Here is a 22,041-nt window from a genome sequence, read left to right on the forward strand (position 1 = left end):
GCAATGCGGGCTCATTTTCCACAGGTATGACATCCAAAAAGATCAGAATCGACGAGCATCGGAGTAATATCCACCGCAGACACAATACAAAACACATCACAGCTTATTGCACGGACCGTGGACCCTAAGGAAATGATATACAAGGGGTGATCTTTCATTTTGTGGCTTACGATCACAAACCATACAAGCACTGCACCATGCCTATTGTTGGTAAATTGAGTACCATCAAATTAGGTAATAGTAACAACTGTTATTTACCGTGCTTGCAAATGATAGCGTTGTATGATGGTGCAAAGGTCCAGACAAAAAGTTATAATTATTATTGTTATGTCAAGCCAATCATAATGATATACCACTGACAGTAGTTTAAAAACTTAACATTTCACATTTACTACTGTGATTACATGGAGCCATGAGGCACAAAGGAAATCAATAATGCATTAAAAGAGGCTTTAGAAATACTATATACTTACTTCTCAAATTCTGCCTCTTTCATCTTAAAACAATAGTTCTCAAGAATGCGTCTCAATTCATGCCTCTGTAGATGACCATTCTGGTTGTAGTCAAAAAGTCTAAATGATCTGCCAACATTTTTAAGATTTGCTGATATCTAAAAATACAAAACAGGTAAAAATGATAAAATTATTTTTTATGTTAAAACCACATATTTCACATTTCACAGAATGTTTACCTATGTAGAGTTATTTTGGTTAACATATTGAAAATGTTTGACCAATTTGCTGTAGTAGATGCAACCAACAAACTTGTTATAAAAAAGAAATAAAGTGCTGAAAAAAAATGATAGGAGTTCTGAAGATAATAAACGAAAACTTAGGAACATCAACATGGCAAGACATACATACATTTAAGGACAACGGGGTGTACAGGATCTCTAGTGTTTTTAAGGCGTAATAGTAGCAAAATGAAAAGGATTCTCCATTATTTTGATTTTCATACATGTAAATGAAAGATCAATGAAAGGAAAGAGCAAACTTCCATATATTATAATGGTTATAGGCCTTCTAGAGGCTCAGGCAGGTAAAAGGCAACTTTCTAAAAGTTACATTTCCGAAATATATATTGAAAGTCTGACTTTCCCATTCCATTGGATTTTTATTAAATATTAAACAGTTGTTAAATTATGTTTATACCTGAACAATGTCAAAAGGTAATATAATAAAGAAAATGGCATTAGACCCAGAAAAATACACTGCACCTAAACCTTTATCTCCTAAAGTGCTTGCTAAGATTCAAAGAGTATACCTTCCACTCTGTGCACTCCCTGTAAGCACGCTCTACCAAAAAGTGCCACCCTAAGCTAGGGAGGGTCAATAAACATGAAGAACAGGGTTGCACCACATTTACATCAAATCACAAAATTATTCAACAGTTTTTCAATGAATTCCAAAATTGGTAAGGATTTTTTTCTTCTCTTTATTACCTTTTTCTTAGAGTTCCTTCATATGTACATAACAAAAAACAGTCAACACATTTCGTCTATATACTAATAGACTTCTGCAGGGCGCTACAGAAGTCAAAAATACAATTGCGTAATCCACTCCTAAAATAAGTTAGTTTGCTCTATTTCAAACATCAACCCAGGTAGAAGTCCTCCTGAAAACTTCCATCAAAATATTTAGAGAATTAGCGACATCTTTTCCATCCGTTAATCCACAGTGCGTGTGTAAATAGGTGTTTCAAATGGATGGAAGAATTAGGACAGGTAAGCCCATCATAAAGCACTACAATCGGTGCCAATCAGGAAAACGATAGTTCCAGATTAAAGTTTACAATCTGTAGTTTGACATTTTCTAGCATTCAGCAACAGCCCTAACTGTTGAGACCTCACCATTGGAAGAACATGACCATTTTAATTACACATATGTTTCACTATTAAATATCAGGCATTCTACCTCGTGGGCAAGAAGATGTACTTAGGGGTGACTTATTATTATTTAAAAGTAGGGTTTCCTGCCTGTTAAAAAGGGTTATTTTGACACGTGTGACAGCAGGATTTAATGCTGCCGTAGGCTACACATTGTAGGCCTGAAGCTATGTTTTCCAGATCCACTCTGTGGATGGCACAATAGGTGTTTCAATCCAGAGGTGGCATTCAACTTCCAGGCCATGTGTACATTTTCTATATCATATGCTAGGGGCGTAGGCAAACAAATAAGTCAATTAGGGGTAAGCCACTGTAATCATGTTTAAAGGTGAAATGCAGGCAATTTACATCACTTAACAAGTTCTGAATCCAGAAGAAAAGATAGGGCAAAAATTGAGGGGAAACCGCAAAAAAGATGGTAATTTCCTACAGCACTATTGACTAATATATTAGAGTTTATTTAGCCATTCATTGCTAAAACAGGAAAATCCAACACCTAAGACATAGAAATGTATCTCTCAATGACACTATTGATATTGTTAAAAGTGTTTAAGTATCCACACATACTGTAAAGGTGATTGAAAATGCTAAACGAACTTATAGAAACAATTGCTCCGTTTCTGCATAGGAGTCTAAAGAAAAGCATGACGACAAACTAAAGATAATCACAACACAATTAATGTTTTTCTAATAAATGCTATTGCAGTGGTTCTGAATCTCATTCCACTAATGTTAGGAACTGTTCAGCGTCCGCTCCATCAATTTCAATGTGAAATAAAACAGTAAAAATGTATGGAGTACAAGAGGTTGTAAAATGTAATCTGATGTTTCAGAAAAGGACATAGAAGTCAGAGTGACAAAAGTAATGAAATTCAAACCTCTTACCGTAGTAATGAGGAACCTATTAAATCTCTGGAGTGTGATATAGGGCCTGATTATGATGGTGATGAAATCGCCACCGACTGCCTGTCAGGTTAGCAGGTTTTACGCCCGCCACATTACAATGGGGGGGGTGTCTTTGGCGGTCGGGAAAACCGACTGCCGCAGTTCCGACAGGCTCAAGGAGACTGTCAGACCATTGGAGGGGAATCATATCCCTACAACGGTGGCGGTAGCTGGTAGGCACCACCGTAGGGAATATGATGTACCTTTCCGCCTGCCTTTGTCATGGCAAGTAAACCTCCATGAAAAGGCAGGCAGAAAGGGACTCTGGGGCCCTGTAGCGGGCCCTCCTTCCACCCTGCACCCCAGATTTGGGCACTGTGGGTCACATATGGTACCCCCCTACATATCCCTACACCAAATGGTGCCTGCCACGTAGTGCAGGAATATGTTACATGTCCCGTTTTTACACTGCGGCAGGTGCTACAGCCAGCAGCACACGTTGCAATGTAAAATATAGGTATTGCAATCGCCGTGATGGCAGTCACATTGTAATTACCCTATGGGACTACCGCCTTGTAGGCAGCCAGTCTCACTCCCCCGATACGATCGTTATCAGCCCCATAGTGATTTATGGGGTTTGCACTCAAGTGTTGGCTGATTCCAGCTCTCCTTTTACTATTATATTAGACCAATTATTTGACTTTAATTTGGATGAAAAGAAAATAGAAAAGCTGGATATTGTTTTAAAAAACTGAAAACAACACCAATATGATTCGATTTTTATATGCATAATTTTAATTCAGCAACTTACAAAAATGTGGGCAAAGTTTATGTAGCAATTAGTGGACAACATTCACTAGGATATGCGATCAAGTCAATCTTGTCATGATCTTTAGACCAAAAATATGCTAAGCTTACCTCTTACACTAGAATACTTTAAGAATGTGTTTAGTAAACACTGGGATGCATTCAAGGGTTCACTCACCACATTAAACTTAAGTAAGATGGAGTCCCATTCACATACACTCCAAGGAATGTTCCTTCAGCATTAGGAAAGGAGTTATCTGCAATGCTACACAACATGTGTTTGGAAGGCATTATTTAGCCTGTTGAAACCTCTGGATGGGTTTCACCTTTTTTATCATTTATAAACAAAACATGCTGGTTAAGGTTATTTGCTCACTTAAGATTTTTGAACAGGCACATTTTGTGGATAGTCATCCACCACTTACCATTTAAAATAAAATGTTTTACTATAGAAGAAGATACGTTTTTTTCAACCCAGCATCTTTAGACTGCATACTAAAAGTCTGAAATAGCCAAAGAATATTATCATATGACTACATTTATAACACTTGGTGGAGCTGTCTGTTACTTACACATGCAAAAAGAACAAATGATGGGCAGAATCCTGAACAGTGTAAACATTCACCTCCAGTCACAGATCTGGGTTTATTCCAACATTGTTTTTCTCACCATACCACTCCAGTTTGGACCCAGCCATATCTAAATCAGTCTTCATTCTCCTCCTCATGGGAGCAGTCCAGCCTGAACTGCCAGGCCAGGTCCTCCCTGGACTGGAAACAAGCATCCTGGGACTAGATTTGGGGTATCATCACTCATCGGCCAGGCAAGTTTGAACCCAGTGGTATGGTGAGCACAGGACCCGAGTCTTAGCATACCCTTTTAACTCAGGGGAACAAAAACAAAAAGAACAGATAAGGGACGGAATTGTGAACAATGCAAACATTCACCCCCAGTCACAGATCTATGTTTAATCCAACATTTATTTTCTCAACATGCCACATCAGTTTGGACCCAACCATATGCAAATCAGTATTGGAACAGTCCAGCTCAAACTGCCAGGACAGGTCCTCCCAGGTCCGGAAACAAGCATCCTGGGACCGGTTTTGTGGTATCACCACTTATCAGCCACGCTAGCTTGAATCCAGTGGCAAAGTGAGCACAGGACCCACGTCTGTGCATACCCTTCCCATCATATGTGACACCAGCAAAAAGAACAGATGATGTCCGAAATGTTGAACAATACAGACATGCACCCCCAGTCACACATCTGGGTTTAAATAATTGTTTTTTGCTCACCACGCCACTCCAGTTTGGACCCAACCATATGCAACTCAGTCTTGACCTGCTCCTCATGTGAACAGTCCAGTCCTGAACAGACAAATCATGTTCTCCCCGGACTGGAAATAAGCATCCTGGGACCGGTTTCAGGGTATCATCCCTTTTCAGCCAGGCTAGCTTGAATCCAGTGGCACAGTGAACATGGGAACATGTCTGGTCCTGCCCTTCCCACTTAGGGTGACAAAAGCAAAAAGACACAAATGATGGATGGAATGCTGAACAATGCAAACATTCCCACCCCAGTCACAGACCTGGGTTTAATCCATCATTTGTTTGCTCACCATGCCTAGACTTCACCCTGCAGCAGGAACCCTGGGCCTATCACTGCTCAGCGATACTCTGCAGCACTCATAAGGCTGCTAGACCCTAGACACCGCTATCCCAACTGCTGCCACGCCACACCACAACACGGTAGGAGCTTTCACTTGCACCCACTGCTGGTTATCCCGCAGTCAGCCATCCACAACCCCATGAAAATAATGACACCCTCTCAAACCCCAACACACGCCACACAAGCACCAACAATGCCTACACCCCTACTCCCACCATACACCACAGCCAACCCACATGTCAACACCCATTCTCATGCATGCTTCTCATCATACAATTCCTCAGCAAACACATAACCGTCTCTTTATCAAAGAGACCTGCCTCAACTGCTCATAAACTCCTTACATTGTCACAGCCATCCAAGCAGACTACAAGTCTGCTAGACAGGACCACCTACACAAGCCGGAGGAGGACTCACTATCTTCTACAGAGAATCTATCAAAGGCACAACATTAACAGCTGCAAATCTCCAAAAACTGAAATGAGCCCTCACCTCCCAACCACTCGGACAACAAGCCACTTTTAACAAAATCATCCCAGGCTTTGTCGATCCAGTCACCATTGAATCAGAACCTACATTCTCTTCAGTGACGTCAATTTTCACCTGAAAGACCAAAACGACTCCTGCTCCACAGCACTCCTCAAAAGCTTGAGCAACATCGGCCTCACCCAGCTTGTCTCAAAACCAACAAACACCACAGGACACACACTGGACCTCATATTCACCACAAGTGACATCATTGAATTCAACTCCACCACACTGCTCACATGGACCGACCACTCCATCATCCACTTCCAAATCAACACACCTCAAGTCAACACCCCACCAGATTCAGCATCCCAAGATGCAGCTAGGGCAAAATCACAGAAGCAGACCGGCTCAGCCCCCTCAGCACGGATCAACTTAGCCCCACAGTCAACTTTGACAAGGACATCAACAAGTTCAACAACTGGATTAAACCCAACAAGCACAGTAGATCAAACAGGCAAGTCAGCTGGTACACAGAAATCCTCTGAGACACCAAATGAAACTGTTAACAGCTAGAAAGGAAACAAAGAACCAGCCATGACACCATTGACAAAACTATCTATAAAGCTGCACTCAGGTGCTATAGAAAAGCACTAGTGAACCGCATTGAAGGAAGCTCTAACAGCTGCAAGGAGATCTTCTCGATCGTCGAGGATTTCACTTCACCATCAGCCACTGTTAAGAACAATACTACCTCCCAACAACTCTGCAACAACCAATCCAACTTGTACCACAGCAAAATCACCAACATCTTCAGTAATTTTGTACACCAACCCAACCCCAGACAACTCCTCAGTAACCCACCCACCACCAACCAAGACGGCCACCTGACTGTCTGAATGGTCAACCCTAACTAGAGACGAAACAGCAGCAATCATGCTAACCACCCACTCATGGGCTCCAATGGACCAATGACCCCACCTCACCTACAACCTGGGAACATCACCAATGAGCACCACCCTGACTCACATCAACACCTCCATCACGTCGGCCACTTTCCCGGATGAATGGAAATTTGCAGAAATCAATACCCTCCTCAAGATGCCCACAGCTGACCTGATTCAACTAAGTAACTTCGGACCCATCTTCTAGCTGACCTGTCCAGCCAAAGTGACTTAAAAGGCCATCAACAAACAACTCACAACACACCTCGTACTTCAGCATCTTCTAGACAACACTCAATCAGGATCCAGAAAGACCACAGCAATGAAACAGTACTCATGGTGGTCACCAACAATATTCAAATCATTCTGGACTGAGGAGAAAGAATGACCCTCATCCTGCTGGACCTCTCTGCAGCCTTCAACATGGTCTCCTACAACACCCTCATCAGAAGACTCCACAAGATTGGCATACAAGGTTCCGCTCTCAAATGGATCAGTTTCTTCCTCACTGGAAGAACCTAAAGGGTTAGGCTGCCACCCTTCACATCAGAGAGAAACTGATATGTGGAGTCCCACATTAATTTTGTCCCTCCGCCTCACCGTTTTGAACATATACATGACACCGATCGCAAGCAGTTCCAATGATAAATTATCACCGTTATCTCCTACGCTGATAACACCCAACTCATCCTCTCCCTGAAAGACAATGCAAATACCAAGAGAACCAACTTTACCAACTACATGACCATTGAAGTAGACTGGATGTGAACCAACTGCCTGAAGCTCCACTACGACAAGACGGAACTACTGGTCTTTGGCAACAAGACATCCCGTGGAACTCTACCTGGTGGCTAAAGGAGATAGGACAAACACCCAAACCCACAGACCAAGCAAACAATCTAGGGATCATCCTTGATGACGAGCTCAATATGATGGCTCATGTCAACACAGTGTGCACCTCCCGCTTCCACATCCTACACATGCTGTGATAGATCTTTAAATGGTTGCCTCAGAATACCAAACAGACTGTCACACAAGCATTCATCATCAGCAGTCAGGACTAAGGCAACGTTCTCCATGCCAGAATCTCCAAACAACTCCTACACAGACTCTCTGCCTCACTATCACTTGCACACACTCCCTGCATCCACAAAAGCAAAACTGGAGATCGCTCATTCTCCTACATGTCACCCAAGACACAAAACTAAAACTACCTACCTCAATGCATCAGAGCCTCCTCATCACTTCTTGAGTTGTGCAAGAAGCTGAAGACCTGACTCTTTGTTTAAGCGCCTTAGGGACTTCACACCTACACACCTGCCCAAGTACCTCAATACCCTCTCAGATGCCTAGTGAGCTTTACAGATCATCATAACTTAATATACCAGGGACTACCACTCATCCACTTGATTCCTCAATGCTATCCAATGATACCTTCCGCAACACCTCTTCAGTAGCAGCGTTGTTCTGCCCAGCAGCAGATCTATCACAAAATAAGTTGTTACCCATCAGATTTTACACTGAAGTCTGTCAGTCTCTGGAATGTCAGTTGGGGTTGGGGGAGTCACAGAGTGCCTACACTCAAGTCATGAGGACGATTATGGGACTCCAACAAAGTACTGACTAGACAGCATTGGGCTCAAGCATATTGACACCTACCCCACAGATAGAGCAAGACACATGCTAGGCCCCATCTTCACATCCAGCAACAGAATCGTATACAGCCAAACATCGGAACTCACCTGAATGGACCACTCCATCGTACACTTCACCCGCACCGGTCCTCTGGAGCCACCCCCAACTGACACAGCACTCCCTAAAACAGCTGGACCAAAGTACCTCAACAGCAATGCACTAAATCGCATAGCACAGCACAGCCTGTTACCACCACCAACCTGAACCAGACAGTAGAGAATTTCAACGCCTGGATCACCAGGAGTGCCAACCAAGTCGCTCCCACCAAACCAGGCAAAACACACAGAACCACCAAACGAGCCAGCTGGTACAAGCCGGAACTCAAAGCATCAAAACGCAGGTGTAAACAACTGGAAAGAAGATGGTGAACCAGCAGGAATTATGCCAACCAAACCGCCTACAAATTAGCCCTCAACAACTACCACCACCAGATCAAAGCTGCAAAAAAGGAGCCCCTGACACGCCACATCAAAACCAGCATCAACCAAATCAAGGAACTCTTCACTATCGTCAGAGAATTCACCTGCCTATCAACCAAAGAAAACTCGATCCCTCTCCTCACAGGGACTTTGAGATGCACTCGCCGACCACTTTCGCAACAAGATAGCAACCATCTAAAGAAACTTAGATCCCTAACTTTCCGACCTCCTCTGCACCACATCAACCACAACCACCAGATTACTGCATGGAATCAACTTAACACACCAACAATAACTGCCCTAATGAACTCCATCCACTCAGGAGCACCCACCGACCCATGCCCCCATTGACTCTTCAACATCCGAAGCAACAAGATCAGACACCAGATCACCACCATCCGCAATGTCTCCATAACTACAGCCACCTTTCCCGACACATGGAAACGCCAAGGTCAGAACCCTTCTCAAGAAACCATCTGCAGACCGCAGAGAGCTCCGGATCTACCGCCCCAAATCCCTCTTCCTGTACCCTGCCAAAGTCCTGGAGCAGGCCATCAACCTCCAACTAACTGATCATCTGGAAAGAAACAAACTGCTGGACCCATCCCAATTGCGCTCCAACTGCAAACTCTCCATAAAACGCCTGGTCAACGCCATCGCTCACTTGCTTCCACACAATCTGCATGTTCCACAAACCCTCAGATGGCACCCCATCAGCACAAGGAAAATTGTGACGCAGGCACTAGTCACCAGCCGACTCGACTAAGACAATGCACTTTATGCCAGCACCTCCATTGAACTCATGTAAAGACTCCAGACAATTGAGAACGTAGCAGCCAGACTGATCTTCAACCTGCCCAAGAGGACCCACATCACCCTGCACCTGAAAGACCTCCACTGGCTTCCCATGCAGATGAGATGCCAGTTCAAGCTCCCGACCCACGTCTACAAAGCCCTCGACAGCCAAGGATAAGAGTACATGTCCTGCCGCCTGACCTTCCACCAACCTACCAGAAACCTCTGCTCTGAACACCTCTCCCTCGCTCAGACACCTTTGCAGCTCCCAGCTGTGCATGAGGAGGTTCCTTCTCCCAGCTCGCTGTCAAAGCTTGGAACTCCCTCCACCTCCACACTTCACCCTCACTGAACCACTTCAGGAAGTGAATCAGCCGTGGCTTTTCAACTGATACCTGGAGCAAAGTGCCTGGATACCCCGCAGGGTGATTAGCCATGCTATACAAATACTACTTGATTGATTGATTTCATGTGTCATATATCTAAGCTTCAGCAACTGCCAACTCCTCCCCATACTTGTAATTCTGTTAGACATAGTGAACCTCCAAGCATCTAAGATCTCATATATATCATTAATACAAATATGAGAAATAATCCACAACAGATCACACCATTGTGGTACTCACTTAATTACATTAAATAAATCAATCAACTCATCCTTGTCTCCAAACCTCGTCCATACATCAGTGTCATACCCAAACAATGTTGTTAATTCAAATAGGCAAGTGTCCAAACTGGATTCAATATGTTTGCCCTCTCCCAGGTCCTTAATCAGTGTCTAGTTGATTATAATTAGGGTATAGTAGTTCAACGATTTTCATTAAAATGCAAAACAGGTGGAATCAGCATTTTTCCACATTCTGCTGGTGGTATAAAATCTCAGTACTATTCACAATTGACATCCATAAACGCTGGAATTGTGTAAACACCCTGCATGCTAAGCCACTCAATACAAACAGTGCCTCCGGAATCTTTCTGGAGAACAAAGTCCATCCAAAACATATTAGGTAACCAGCTGCCTATCAGAATGCCCTGAACAGAGGTACAAACTCTAATTGGTCAAACAGTTTGCAAGCAGGTTCTTTCAGCTATTCTGCTTGGCGAAAAATGGGTTACTGCTGAGGCACCTAGTAACTTTCTGGCCCATTTTGAGGTTCAGAACAGTAGAGATCATCTGCTGCAATTTAAGATGTTATAGTAGGGCACCAGAAACGCCACATCAATTTGGGTACCAGCTACTTGCTCAATAGTTCCCTGAACATGGATGTTAATCCAAACAAGCATTATTAAAGACAATAGGTCCTGCTTATGCAAGAGCTATGCAAGAGAGTGGCTGCTGTTCAGCATGGCTAAAAGCTAGGGTCATAGAGGAGAGTGTCGTAGAGTGGAGTGTCGTAGAGTGGTGCAGAGTACCATAGAGTGTAGTGGCTTAGATTGCCACAAAGTGGAGTAGAGTTGCGTGAAGTGTTGTAAAGTGGAGATGTAGAGTGAAGTGGCGTAGAGTGGAGTAGAATGTCGTAGAGAGGAGTAGAGTGCCGTAGAGCAGAGTGGAATAGAGTGAAGTGGCTTAGAGGGAAGTAGAGGGTTGTAGAGCGAAGTGGCATAGAGTGGACTAGTGTTGTGGAGTGGCACAGAGTGGGGCAGGGTGTCATAGAGTAGGGTGGCATAGAGTGGTGGCGAGTGGAGTGGTATAGAGTGGAGTGGAGTAGAGTGTCAGAGGGGAGCATCGTCGAGTGGGGTGGAGTGGAGTGGTGTAGAGTGGAGTAGAGTGTTGTAGAATGAAGCAAAGTGGCCTACAGTGGAGTAAAGGGGTGTAGTGTAGCATAGAGTGGAGTGGCATAGCATGAAGAGGTGTGGAGTGTCACAGAGTAGAGTGGCGTGGAGTGACCAAAAGTGGAGTGATGTGGAGTACAGTGTTGTGGAGTAGAGTAGAGTGGATTGGAGTAGAGTGTTATAGAGTGGAGTAGAGTAGAGTGGTGTGGAGTGACGTAGAGCAGAGTAAAGTGTTGTGGAGTAGAGTGGAGTAGCGTGGAGAAGCGTAGAGTGGAGTATCGTGGAGTGGCATAGAGTGGTGTGTCATACAATGGAGAGGTGTGGAGTGGCATAGGGTGGAGTGGTGTAAAGTGGAGTAGAGTGGCGCAAACTGGCATAGAGTGGAGTAGCATAGAATGAAGTAGTGTCAGAATGGAGTAGAGTGTTGTAGAATTAAGTGAAGCGTCAGAGTAAAGTGGCATAGAGTGTCATGGAGTGGAGCGACAGGGTAGAGTGGTGAAGAGCGGAGTGAAGTCAAATGAAGCAGTGTACTGTCAATTGAGGTGGCATGGAGTGTTGAGTGGAGTGGCATGGAGCGGAGTATAATGTTGTACAGTAGAGTGGATTGGAGTAGAGTAAAGTGGAATATAATGGAGGTGCGTAGAGTAGAGTAAAGGGTCCTGTAGTGGCGTAGAGTGGAGTATCATAGAGTGAAGTAGAGTTGCTTATATTAGAGTGGCAGGAGCTGAGTAGGGTAGAGTGGCATAGGGTGAAGTGGTGTAGATTAAAGTGTCATTGAGTGGAGAGGCATAGAGTGGAGGGTGTGGTGTAGGAAAAAGTGGAATATAGGGTTGTGTACAGTTGTATAGAGTGGAGTGGAGTGGAAGGAGTAGGGTGGCACAGGGTAGAATGGAGTAGTGCCATGGTGTTGAATGGAGCATGGCAGAGTGGAATGAAGTGTCTTAGAGTACACTGGCGTATATTGGAGTGAAGTATAGTGGCATAGAGCGGAGTGAAGCAGAGTGGAGTAGTGTGTTGTTGAGAGAAGTAGCAAAGAGGGAGGATGCATAGAGTGTCATAGAGTGGAGTGTTATAAAGTGTAGTGGCATGGTGTGGCTTAGAGTGGAGTATAATGTTGTAGAGAAAGTGGATTGGAGTGGGATATAGTGGAGATGCGTAGTGTGAAGTAAAGGGTTATGGAGTGGCATAGAGCGGAGTGGAGTAACAGAGTGGAGTGTCGTAGAGCGGCACAGAGTTGACTGGCATAGAGCACAGTAGAGTGGTGTAGATTACAGTGTCGTTGAGTGAAGTTGCACAGAATGGGATAAAGTGTTGTAGAGTTGGGAGGCGTACAGTGACAAAGAGTGGAGTAGAGTGTCATAGGGTGAAGCGAAGCAGAGTGGAGTGGTGTAGGATGGAGTATGCAAGATGTGGTAGCACACTACCATTATAGACAACACATTTCCAATTTAAATTACCATTACATTTGCATAGAAATACAGTTTCACTGATAAAACTGTACAGCACAAATAATAATGTGTGGAAATCTGTATCACCTAGAATATGGATTTAATTTGAGCGTATTAAAATATTTGTTTTCACCCCACTTCAGAATTATCCAAAAATGTGCTTCATGTGTGCTTTCCTAATTCAGCTATATTCTGAAATATTTGTACAACAAATATTGCTGTGCACTAGAGAAAATAACATAACTCAGCAAATAGAAAGTAAGAAAATGTGAGTTCCAGAACACAGAGCCAATGGTAAGCAATAGGTGGAATGTATTTCTAGGGACGATTACAGCATGTCTCTAATATGTCTTTGCAACCAGACAGCTCTGCTTCCTGGTAGGCTTCTACCTAAAAATGAAGGATCGATCATGCAATGTGCAACTGTGGACAGGAAAATTTGTGATTGGTCAACGCATATATAAAACTTCAGATAGGTAATTTTATAATTGTGTATCCAACTGCAGGCACTAGCCATCTACTGCAGTTTCAGTCAGCAAATTCAACTTACTCAATAGTGAACATCAATATTCACGAGTTACAGTAAACAGACTGCCTAGACTAGTGTAGCCCCATCAGACATGGAGCTACCAATGAAGTGACAACAACATCTACAATACTACATAATAATAAAAACTAAAAATAACAAAAACAGTCATGATTAGACGTTAAGGGAATGGTGCGATACATGCAATGTCTTGACGTACGAGGTGAGGTTCCTCGAAAGGTAGCTGATAACTAGCTCCTTTTTAGGTGGGGTTTACCTTGTTGATAGTATAATCCCAAGTAGGGCTGGGCCACAGCCTCTTGATAGGTTAATAGGGTGAAGATACCTTCAAGGGATTTTAGTAAAACAAGAATTTTGGAATCACTTAAGGAATGAAATCATGTGGGCTTAGTGATTTGAGCCCACTAGTGCTGGTTATGCAACAACAGAGATTGATGTATATTCAAAACTGTCACTTGTTAGTGGTCAGAAAAAGGAGAGAGCAAAAAGGGATTGAAAGACGGGTGTATATTTAAAAAAAGTATTTAATCTTTTGTCAAATCAAGTTAAAATGCTGGGTACAAGATGAACAGCAATGACGCAGAAGGGAAAATACATTAGTCTACACAGCCCCTGCTACATCAATTGCTCAAGCTTTTCTACCTATCACAGAATTAATTAAACATTCAATAGTAGATAAAGCCACAGTCGACTGGGTTGACCACTATTAAGTCTCTTGATAGGTTAGACATTTATGCATGTAGACTAGAGCTGAGAATCAAGGAAAAACATACTATTTAGAGCAAAACAATGACCTGATGAACGACTGTACGAGTGGCGCAAGTAATAACGGGGGGTTGCACAGTATGAAAAAAAAAGTTCATGTGTAGGTCGAGATCAGGTATTGTGTTGTAAAGTGAGCTAGGAGCGGATCACCCCATACTGATTACAAGGAGGGGGAAGTGGAGCTGCCAAATGTACTAACCAGGAAATGGCGAGATTAGTTAAATGCGGCCTGGCAATTCAGTAACAGCAGTCTGAAAAAAGTGGCAGCGAATGCAAAGAAACTGTAAGAGTGAAATCGAATGAAACACGTGTTGGTTGAGCAACAAAATTATTCTGCGGAACAATGCCGCAAAGTGAAACCTACAAGAGTGTGAATACAAACCTATGGTAACTCGATTGAAGTAAGAAATAAGAAGAATAGAATGCTTCCAAGATTGTCGTACTATACCGGTATTTCCTCCAGGAACCTACTTGATATTTTTACCTTTTTCTCTAGGGCAGTACAATCATGAGGAACATCCCTAGAAGGTACTAAACAAATCTGCAAAGTCAAACCAAAACAGCAGATTGAAATAGTTTTCTGCATTAGAGTTCACAATGGTATCCTAGGGGCAATCCACAACTGCCTTTAGGAGTACATGAAGCAGTATTCATGCAGTACTCCTATACTGCTACATCACCTACTCATAAATGCCTTTCTGAATAGGCCCCAAGACATCTAAAGTTGGACTATGCGGGTAATACTCATATACAGTTAGTACAAATTGAATGGAATGTGCCATCTTTGCGCTTGTTAGGTCAAGCCTAGCTTTGCGAGGCATGCAGTATTCAGTATAGCGTGGAAGCTCCGCCCACTCTCCACCCATCTTTTTCATTGGCGTAGGTCCTAAATACTGCCTTCCGATTGGTTTTAGGCTTGTTAGTCCCTCCTTTTGACGGCCTTGCCGTCATTTGTATCCTTCCATGGCTACTGGCCCCTTTATTCCAACCACTATTTTCTTCCCTGTCTCAACCTGCCCCCTCCTGCTGTCTGTGACTTCTCTGTCCCTCCTTTACACCCCCCTCCCGTTTGTGCCTTCTCGCCCGCCCGCACTCCAGTTTCCAATGCAATAGGTCTTGCTTAAATGCGAGTCCTATTGCATCGCAAATGCTTGTTTTTCCCCACGCCTCGCTTTTCTCTTCCCCTTCCTACACCCTCTCCACCTTTTGTACTCTTCATCTTTTATGTGCCCCCTCTCATCTTAAACGCTCATCTCTCCTCCTCTCCCCTGTCCCCTGCTCCTACCCTCCCTCCGCCTCTCTGTCCCCTCCTCTTCTCTTCGAGTGAAAGTGATGTAAGGCTCGGGCAAACGGGTTTTATTTACAAACTTCAACTAGGCCGCTTCTGCTTTCGGAGACAAGCAGAAAAGACGCAAAACGACAGAAAAGCTCAGCAGAGACCACACAGCCGGCACCATCTCCCTAACCCATTTATGACGGAACCTTGAGACCGGCCCACGGAAGTGGTGTGGAAGAAAGGCCGGGCTGAAGCCCTGCCCTGCCGGCTGGCCCCCAGCCCCTTATCTCCTGGCCATACCCGCCCCGGATGTCAGTGGAAATGTCGCGATTGCAGCTTTAGCCATGATCCTGCCACGGGTTCGAAGGCTAAGGAGGCACGCCACAAACTTTATTTTAAGTTGCTGTTAATAGCTTTCTTCTGAGATCTGACCCCACCTCTCCATGACACTCGGCATCACGGGGAAGGTGTGGAGGCCGCAGTGTGGTGAAGGCACAGTCAGGATGACCAGGGTTGCCAAATTAGTAGCAGGCCATGGAAAAACAACCATGTCAAAGCAGCCCTGGTGGTACAAAGAGCAGTATTAACTGTGCTTAAGAATGCCTGCACAGGTTAGCAATGAGTACCTTTGCATATTATGCCCTCATCAGGGGCGCAACTAGACCCGAACTTTGGGGGGAGGGGGCTGAGACTCCCATCCCTGGTAGTGCAGGGTGCAACAGTCTCTTTTGGCGCCCCTTCCCTATTTCCTCCTCCATGAATTCCCTCACTACCACTCGCCAAAAATGCACCTCATCTCTCCATAGCCCCTATCTGACAAACATTTAATTTTTTTATAAGACTACTTGTACTTTACTCACACTCAGTTCTGTGATCTGAATGGTATACGTTCTTTGTAGCAGGCACATTAACCCTCTGCGCTGTGTGGGTGACAGGAGTGCCCATGTGAGTGCATAGTGAGTGATGCTACAGTGTGAGAGTAGGGTGAGAGGAGTGACTGCAGGGTGAGTGAGGTGAGCATATGAATTTAGGTGCACAGTGTGAAGTATGAACGTATGGTTAGTGAATGGCTTGTTTGAGTGAGATTGCGGAGTGAGCAGTGAGGGGGACAGGTGAGTGAAGTGTCACGTGAGTGCAGGGTGAGTAGTGTGCTCGTGTGACTGCAGGGTGAGGTACAGGGTGAACAGCGCAAGTTCATTGTGGGTGCAGAGTGAAAACTGTGAATGCAGAGTGAGCAGTGTGATCATGTGATCACAAGGTAAGTGGAGGGAGAACTGTGTGAGTTCATGGCAAGTGGCATAAGTGCAGTGTGGTCACTGTGAGTGCATGGTGATCAATGCAAGTGTATTGTGATCGCTGGGAGTGCAGGGCGAGAATGAGGAGTGAGTTGTCTGAATGCAGGGTACATTACCAGACACTTGAAGTAACTCAGCATGTTATTGAGGGCTGGCGTAGGGTTTCAGATATAAGTTAAACTATTGCTAATATGGCATTATTCAGGGACAGGGCCGGACTGGCCGTAGCGGGCACCAGGCGTTTTCTCGGTGGGCCGGAACGGTGGGAGCCGGTTTTGGACCGGCGGGCGCAGTTTTTGGTACACGGGGCCCGTTTTGCAGCAGTGCATGTGTTATCCCTTCTTTATGAGGAAAATGTGCCCAATCTTCCCATATCTTTCTGAAGATGCCCAATGTTCTGTGGTTATGACATTGATCTGACCAAGATTGGACTATTGCAGTGGTGCCTGTCTGAGCGTAGAAATCTGACCTTAATTTGTTGTCTTCATTCAGTCTACACAAAACCAAGTAGCTTGTACAGTAACTTAGCACCTCTGGTTCTCTATATAAGTTTGTAGCTCATTTAAGGTACAATGTATCATGCACCACTCCTTTCTAGGTCGAGCATTCAAGACCTCTTGTATATACTTTGGTATATACTTATAAGTATATATACTTTGTGGGCTCTGGAAATCAGCCCTAGGACTTATCTGCTTCTGCTTGGGGACTTTTTTTCTGTCCAACTTCCTCTATTTAACTGTCTTGAGAGAAAAATACCAGTAGAGGTCAGTAAAATACCAGAATTGCTTTCTGCTTGTTCAACTACCTCTATTTAACGGTCTTGATAGAAAACGACCAATAGAGGTCAGTAAAATACCAGAATTGCTTTCTGCTGAGGGCCTATCTTTTTTTTCTTTTTCTGGCAACTGCCTTTATTTAACTTTGTTGAAAGAAAATGACCATTAGAGGTCATTAAAATACCACAATCACTTTAGCATTCTCTAGATTCCAGTCCATAGAAATTGTCTTCCACGAGGACCCGTAGACAATAATTCTGTTTTTAAATCTTGTATTTTCAGTGATATGACCACCGAAGGGCATGATTTTATATTAAAAACATATTTTTGGACTATACCATTTCCGCTGAAAGGCAATATTTCTCTCCATGTGTTCCCATACCTGGCATGTCACATAGTTTGGTGCTTACTTTCTCTCCATGTTGAAGAACAGTAGATGTTTCAGCACCCAGACTAATGTGCTGCTAAATACATATGAGGTCCAATAGGCAAGACCAATTGCATTGCAAATGCTTGTTTTTAATAGGGATTTATCTATCTCATGCCATGACAAAGTCATTTTGTGGAGTACTCGACATACCAATAAATGCCTTTGTGAACTGGCCCCATTTCTTTAATTTCTGTAGTGCTTTGCTTAAAGCCAAAAAATCATAAATCATAAAACATCTATGTTCACCATACAAGAAAAAGTTTATAAATGTTAATTTTCTCTGGTTCATCACTATCACTGAAGCAGAACCAACAGCGACCATGTGTCCAATTGCGTGTCCTATCTTGTACCGTTTCTTAGCACATCCGACCCAACAGCTAGATCTTCAGAGGCATCAAAGTAGAATATGGTCTGGTTTCACAACAGGAAACGGATATTATTAAAAAAGATTTTTTGGGATGAGATTCAAAACTTACCTTGGTTTTTAACTTGCATTCCAGCTGATTTAGTGTCATGTATTGATTAACGAAACTCCAGCTAAAATATAAAAGAATGAAACATTCAATTACACCGGTATCTTGCAAGAAAAACAGATAGCACTATAGCTCTGCTACAACAGATCATTTGAAACCTGGTGCTAACTGTGGAATGGACACACACAAACACAAAAACACTGCTGCATCATATCTGATGAGATGCTTCAAAAGTTCAAATGATACTTTATTCAGCTCAAAAACAACTATAAAAATGCACATTACAATACAAAGAGAAGCTATTATTGAAGCCTGTTAAAAATGTATACAAAATAGCAGCAGTATCATGTATTAAAAACTAGTAAAACACAACAGTGCATATCTCCAAAGTCAATTTCTCTTCCTGGCGTGCTAACAGCATGTAAAAAAATGACTTCCCTCTAAACCAAACGCCCCACAAACTAGGAAAACATCTTCCTTCTCCACCTCCATGTTAATAAGTCTATCAAAATACTGAATAGAGCAAAAGTCTCCATGTCCCCCTTCTCTATCTTTAGAGGGGAAATCGCTATTCCTATTCTCGGGACAGGGAACATTCTCATACAAGCTACAGACCCTCACCTCACCATATTTGATCAACACTTCCCATCACTCGATACCTCATTAACTAAACAGGGCCATGTGACCCAAACTCCTCTATCCACCTCACCCCAGGCCAACAACCCAGAACCGTCCCAAACACCCTTCCCCACTGACTCTCCTTGCAACTCTCTGACATCGTCCGTCACTCATAACAATCTCATTACCCCCATTATCACACTCCGCTGACAAATAACCTGAGAATAACTTCAATTGCTTTCACCCTGACCAGCAAACACATGGTCACAAAGCTCTTCGAGGCCGACCCCGGACTAGACACAGCGGGCCCAAACTGCAGACAGCCTGTTACTGAACTCTCTGAAGACGCACCCCTTCCGACCAGTGCAGACACGACTCTGCTTGTTCAAACCACCTTCCCTTCCAATGCAGACCCTACACCGCAACGCGCAAATCACCTTCACTTCTAGTCCCAATGACACTTACCACCCCCATAGCATAGTGTACTCTCCTTCCTAATACCCAGGGCCTGCAACGTTCCCTCCTACTCTCAAAGCTGGAAGTATCAATGACTCACTTACCCAGCTCCTAAACCGAATTGAGCAAACACTCGACACCCTTGCTATTGACATCATGCACCTAAGAGAAGACCTTTTTAGCCAGGACATGCTACCCCGCTCACACACTCCAAACACACATATTCCCCACACAGATTTTCCCACTGTCCTAAAACGCACCCCCTGGCCCTCTACTCCCTTAGGTGGTCAGTCCCACAGACCCCACTGAGCTCTCTGCTCCATATCAGCAATGGAAACTGAAACTGATGCTATTAGCGATTCTTCCCTCTCAATGAACCAGAATATGGTTCATAAGCCTCCCTCCACAATCCCAATAATAGTGGGCACAAATATAATCTCTAGATCTATCCACTTGCCCAGACCACCTGCTCAATACACTACCATTCTCTAAATGATAATCCCGTCCCTTTATCATGCACACTTCTCAACTGTAGAGCAGCAGTTCAACACGCTACAGATTTCATTGAAACTATACTCAGTGAAGAAGTAGATATTGCCTTCCTCAATGAATCCTGGCTTAATAACCACTCTACCCCCATTCTAGACCTGCTTGTGCCATGAGGAAACATCATCATTAGGCATGACAGACCTATAAGAACAGGTGGTGGACTAGCTATCATTCACAAAGAAGGAATACAGTTTCCCATATTAAAAAACACAGAATACTCGACTTTTGAGTACCTCGGAGTGGAACTTACAGTCCTCTCCTATCAAACTACACACCATCTACCACCCTCCTGTTGATCGCGTCCTCTTTGCAGAAAAGTTAACCGACCTACTTACACTGTTCTCCCCAGGGCACAGGAAGGAATATGTTCCTGGGCGACTTCAATATTCACTGGAACAACCCAGAAGACACCACAGTCCAGAACCTCACTGACCTTCTTGAAATAAACAACCTTAAACAGCTCTGCAATCAACCAACACATTAAAGGATACACTCTGGATGCGATTTTCAGCAGAAATGAGCTGGTCTCACTTGGATCGATCTCATACATTGACTAGTCCGACCACCACTTCATATTAATATCGATACGCAAGTCAGATCCCAACCAGTCCTAACTGATAAACCTAAGCACTGGACCAGGCACATCAAAAAAGTCCCATTAACTGAAATGGAATCCAGGATGTGTGCCCAACTGCAGCGTCACCTCCCATTCACACAGTTGATGACCTCACTACACACTTAAACACAGCGATGACGGATGTTCTAAATCAAGTGGCTCCACTCAAACTAAAACAATCGAGATCTATCAAATCAAAATCTTGGTTCAACACAGACCTTAACAACGAGAGACAACTTAGATTTGTGGAAAGGACATGGAGACAGAACCCCTCGACAATGCACATTGCTCCACTTTGAACTGCACAGCTGGCAAATAAGAACCATATTTTTAGAGAAAAAGCCTCTTTTGTTCGCAACCAACTTGACCATGCTAAGAAAAGACCCAGGGTACTCTTCCACATTGTTAAAAGAAAAAACACCCTCAAATCCCTTACCGAAATAACAGCCACCAATGAATGCTGCAAAGAAATTGCCAGCTTCTTCACTGATAAAGTCACAAAAATGTATCAATCCTTCATCCAAGTCACAATTCCGCCATCACTCCTAACCTGCCACACTATGTTACTGTAATTTAGGTGACCAAAAGAACCTAAATTATATTAAGGACAACGACGATCTCACCCAACTGAAAAACAATGCCAATTGGTCTGACTTCAAACTCATGACAGAAAAAGAAGTCTTCAATATAATTGCGAATGTAAAGCCTACTTCCCACACTACGCATCTCCTCTCGTCCACAATAGTACAAAACCTCAAACCACATCATTGCTTTGTTCGGGACAAAAATTTTCAACTCATCTCTCACCTCAGGCTCTCTACCTGACTCCCTACAACTATGACAAATCACACCAATACTCAAAAAACAGGGGCAAACCCTAATGATCTCAACAGCCTCAACCTATTGTTCCTCACCAAAACTATGCATAAGTGTATTCTTAAACAACTTGACCAACATATAGGTGACTACAACCTCCATGATACTTTCCAATCAGGATTTAGACAAGGCTGTAGCACAGAAACTGCCATGCTCAATATCTCAGATGACATCCACAGAGCCTTGGATAAGGGTGAAGCAAGTCTACTCATCCTTCTTGACTTATTAGCGGCTCTTGACCCAGTTACTCACTCAGCTTTACTTGAGACACTTAAGATCCGCTCTGGTATTAATGGCACTGTACTAAAATGGTTCAAATCTTACCTTCAACACCGATCAAAACAAATTAAAATCAACTCCTGCCTCCCCAAACTCACACAAGTTACTCTTGGTGTACCCCAAGGATCAATTCTCTCCCCTTCCCTCTTCAATTTCTTCATGGAACCCCTTATAATCATCCTGAAGCAAGCAGGGGTTAAATATCACCTATAAGCTGATGACACGCAACTCTACTACAAAATAAAATCACCCAGTGACATCCTACACCTCAATGCCACAGTAACTAAGATACAATCT

The 22,041-nt window shown here is 43.6% G+C and overlaps 1 protein-coding gene across 1 annotated transcript in view; it reads right to left on the reverse strand.

Annotated features, from left to right (window-relative positions):
* The window catches only part of EFCAB6 (EF-hand calcium binding domain 6), an 846,383-nt gene that overhangs the window by 761,515 nt on the left and 62,827 nt on the right, over positions 1 to 22,041 (reverse strand). Inside the window, exons 5-6 of the mRNA XM_086922295.1 lie at positions 18,354 to 18,414; positions 474 to 610 (exon numbers count right to left, since the gene is read on the reverse strand). Coding sequence (XP_086778421.1) covers positions 474 to 610; positions 18,354 to 18,414 — 198 coding nt within the window. The remainder of the gene's footprint in view (positions 1 to 473; positions 611 to 18,353; positions 18,415 to 22,041) is intronic.

This window comes from Lissotriton vulgaris, chromosome 1_1 (assembly GCF_964263255.1).
Source record: "Lissotriton vulgaris chromosome 1_1, aLisVul1.2, whole genome shotgun sequence".
Classification (NCBI taxonomy): Eukaryota; Metazoa; Chordata; class Amphibia; order Caudata; family Salamandridae; genus Lissotriton; species Lissotriton vulgaris.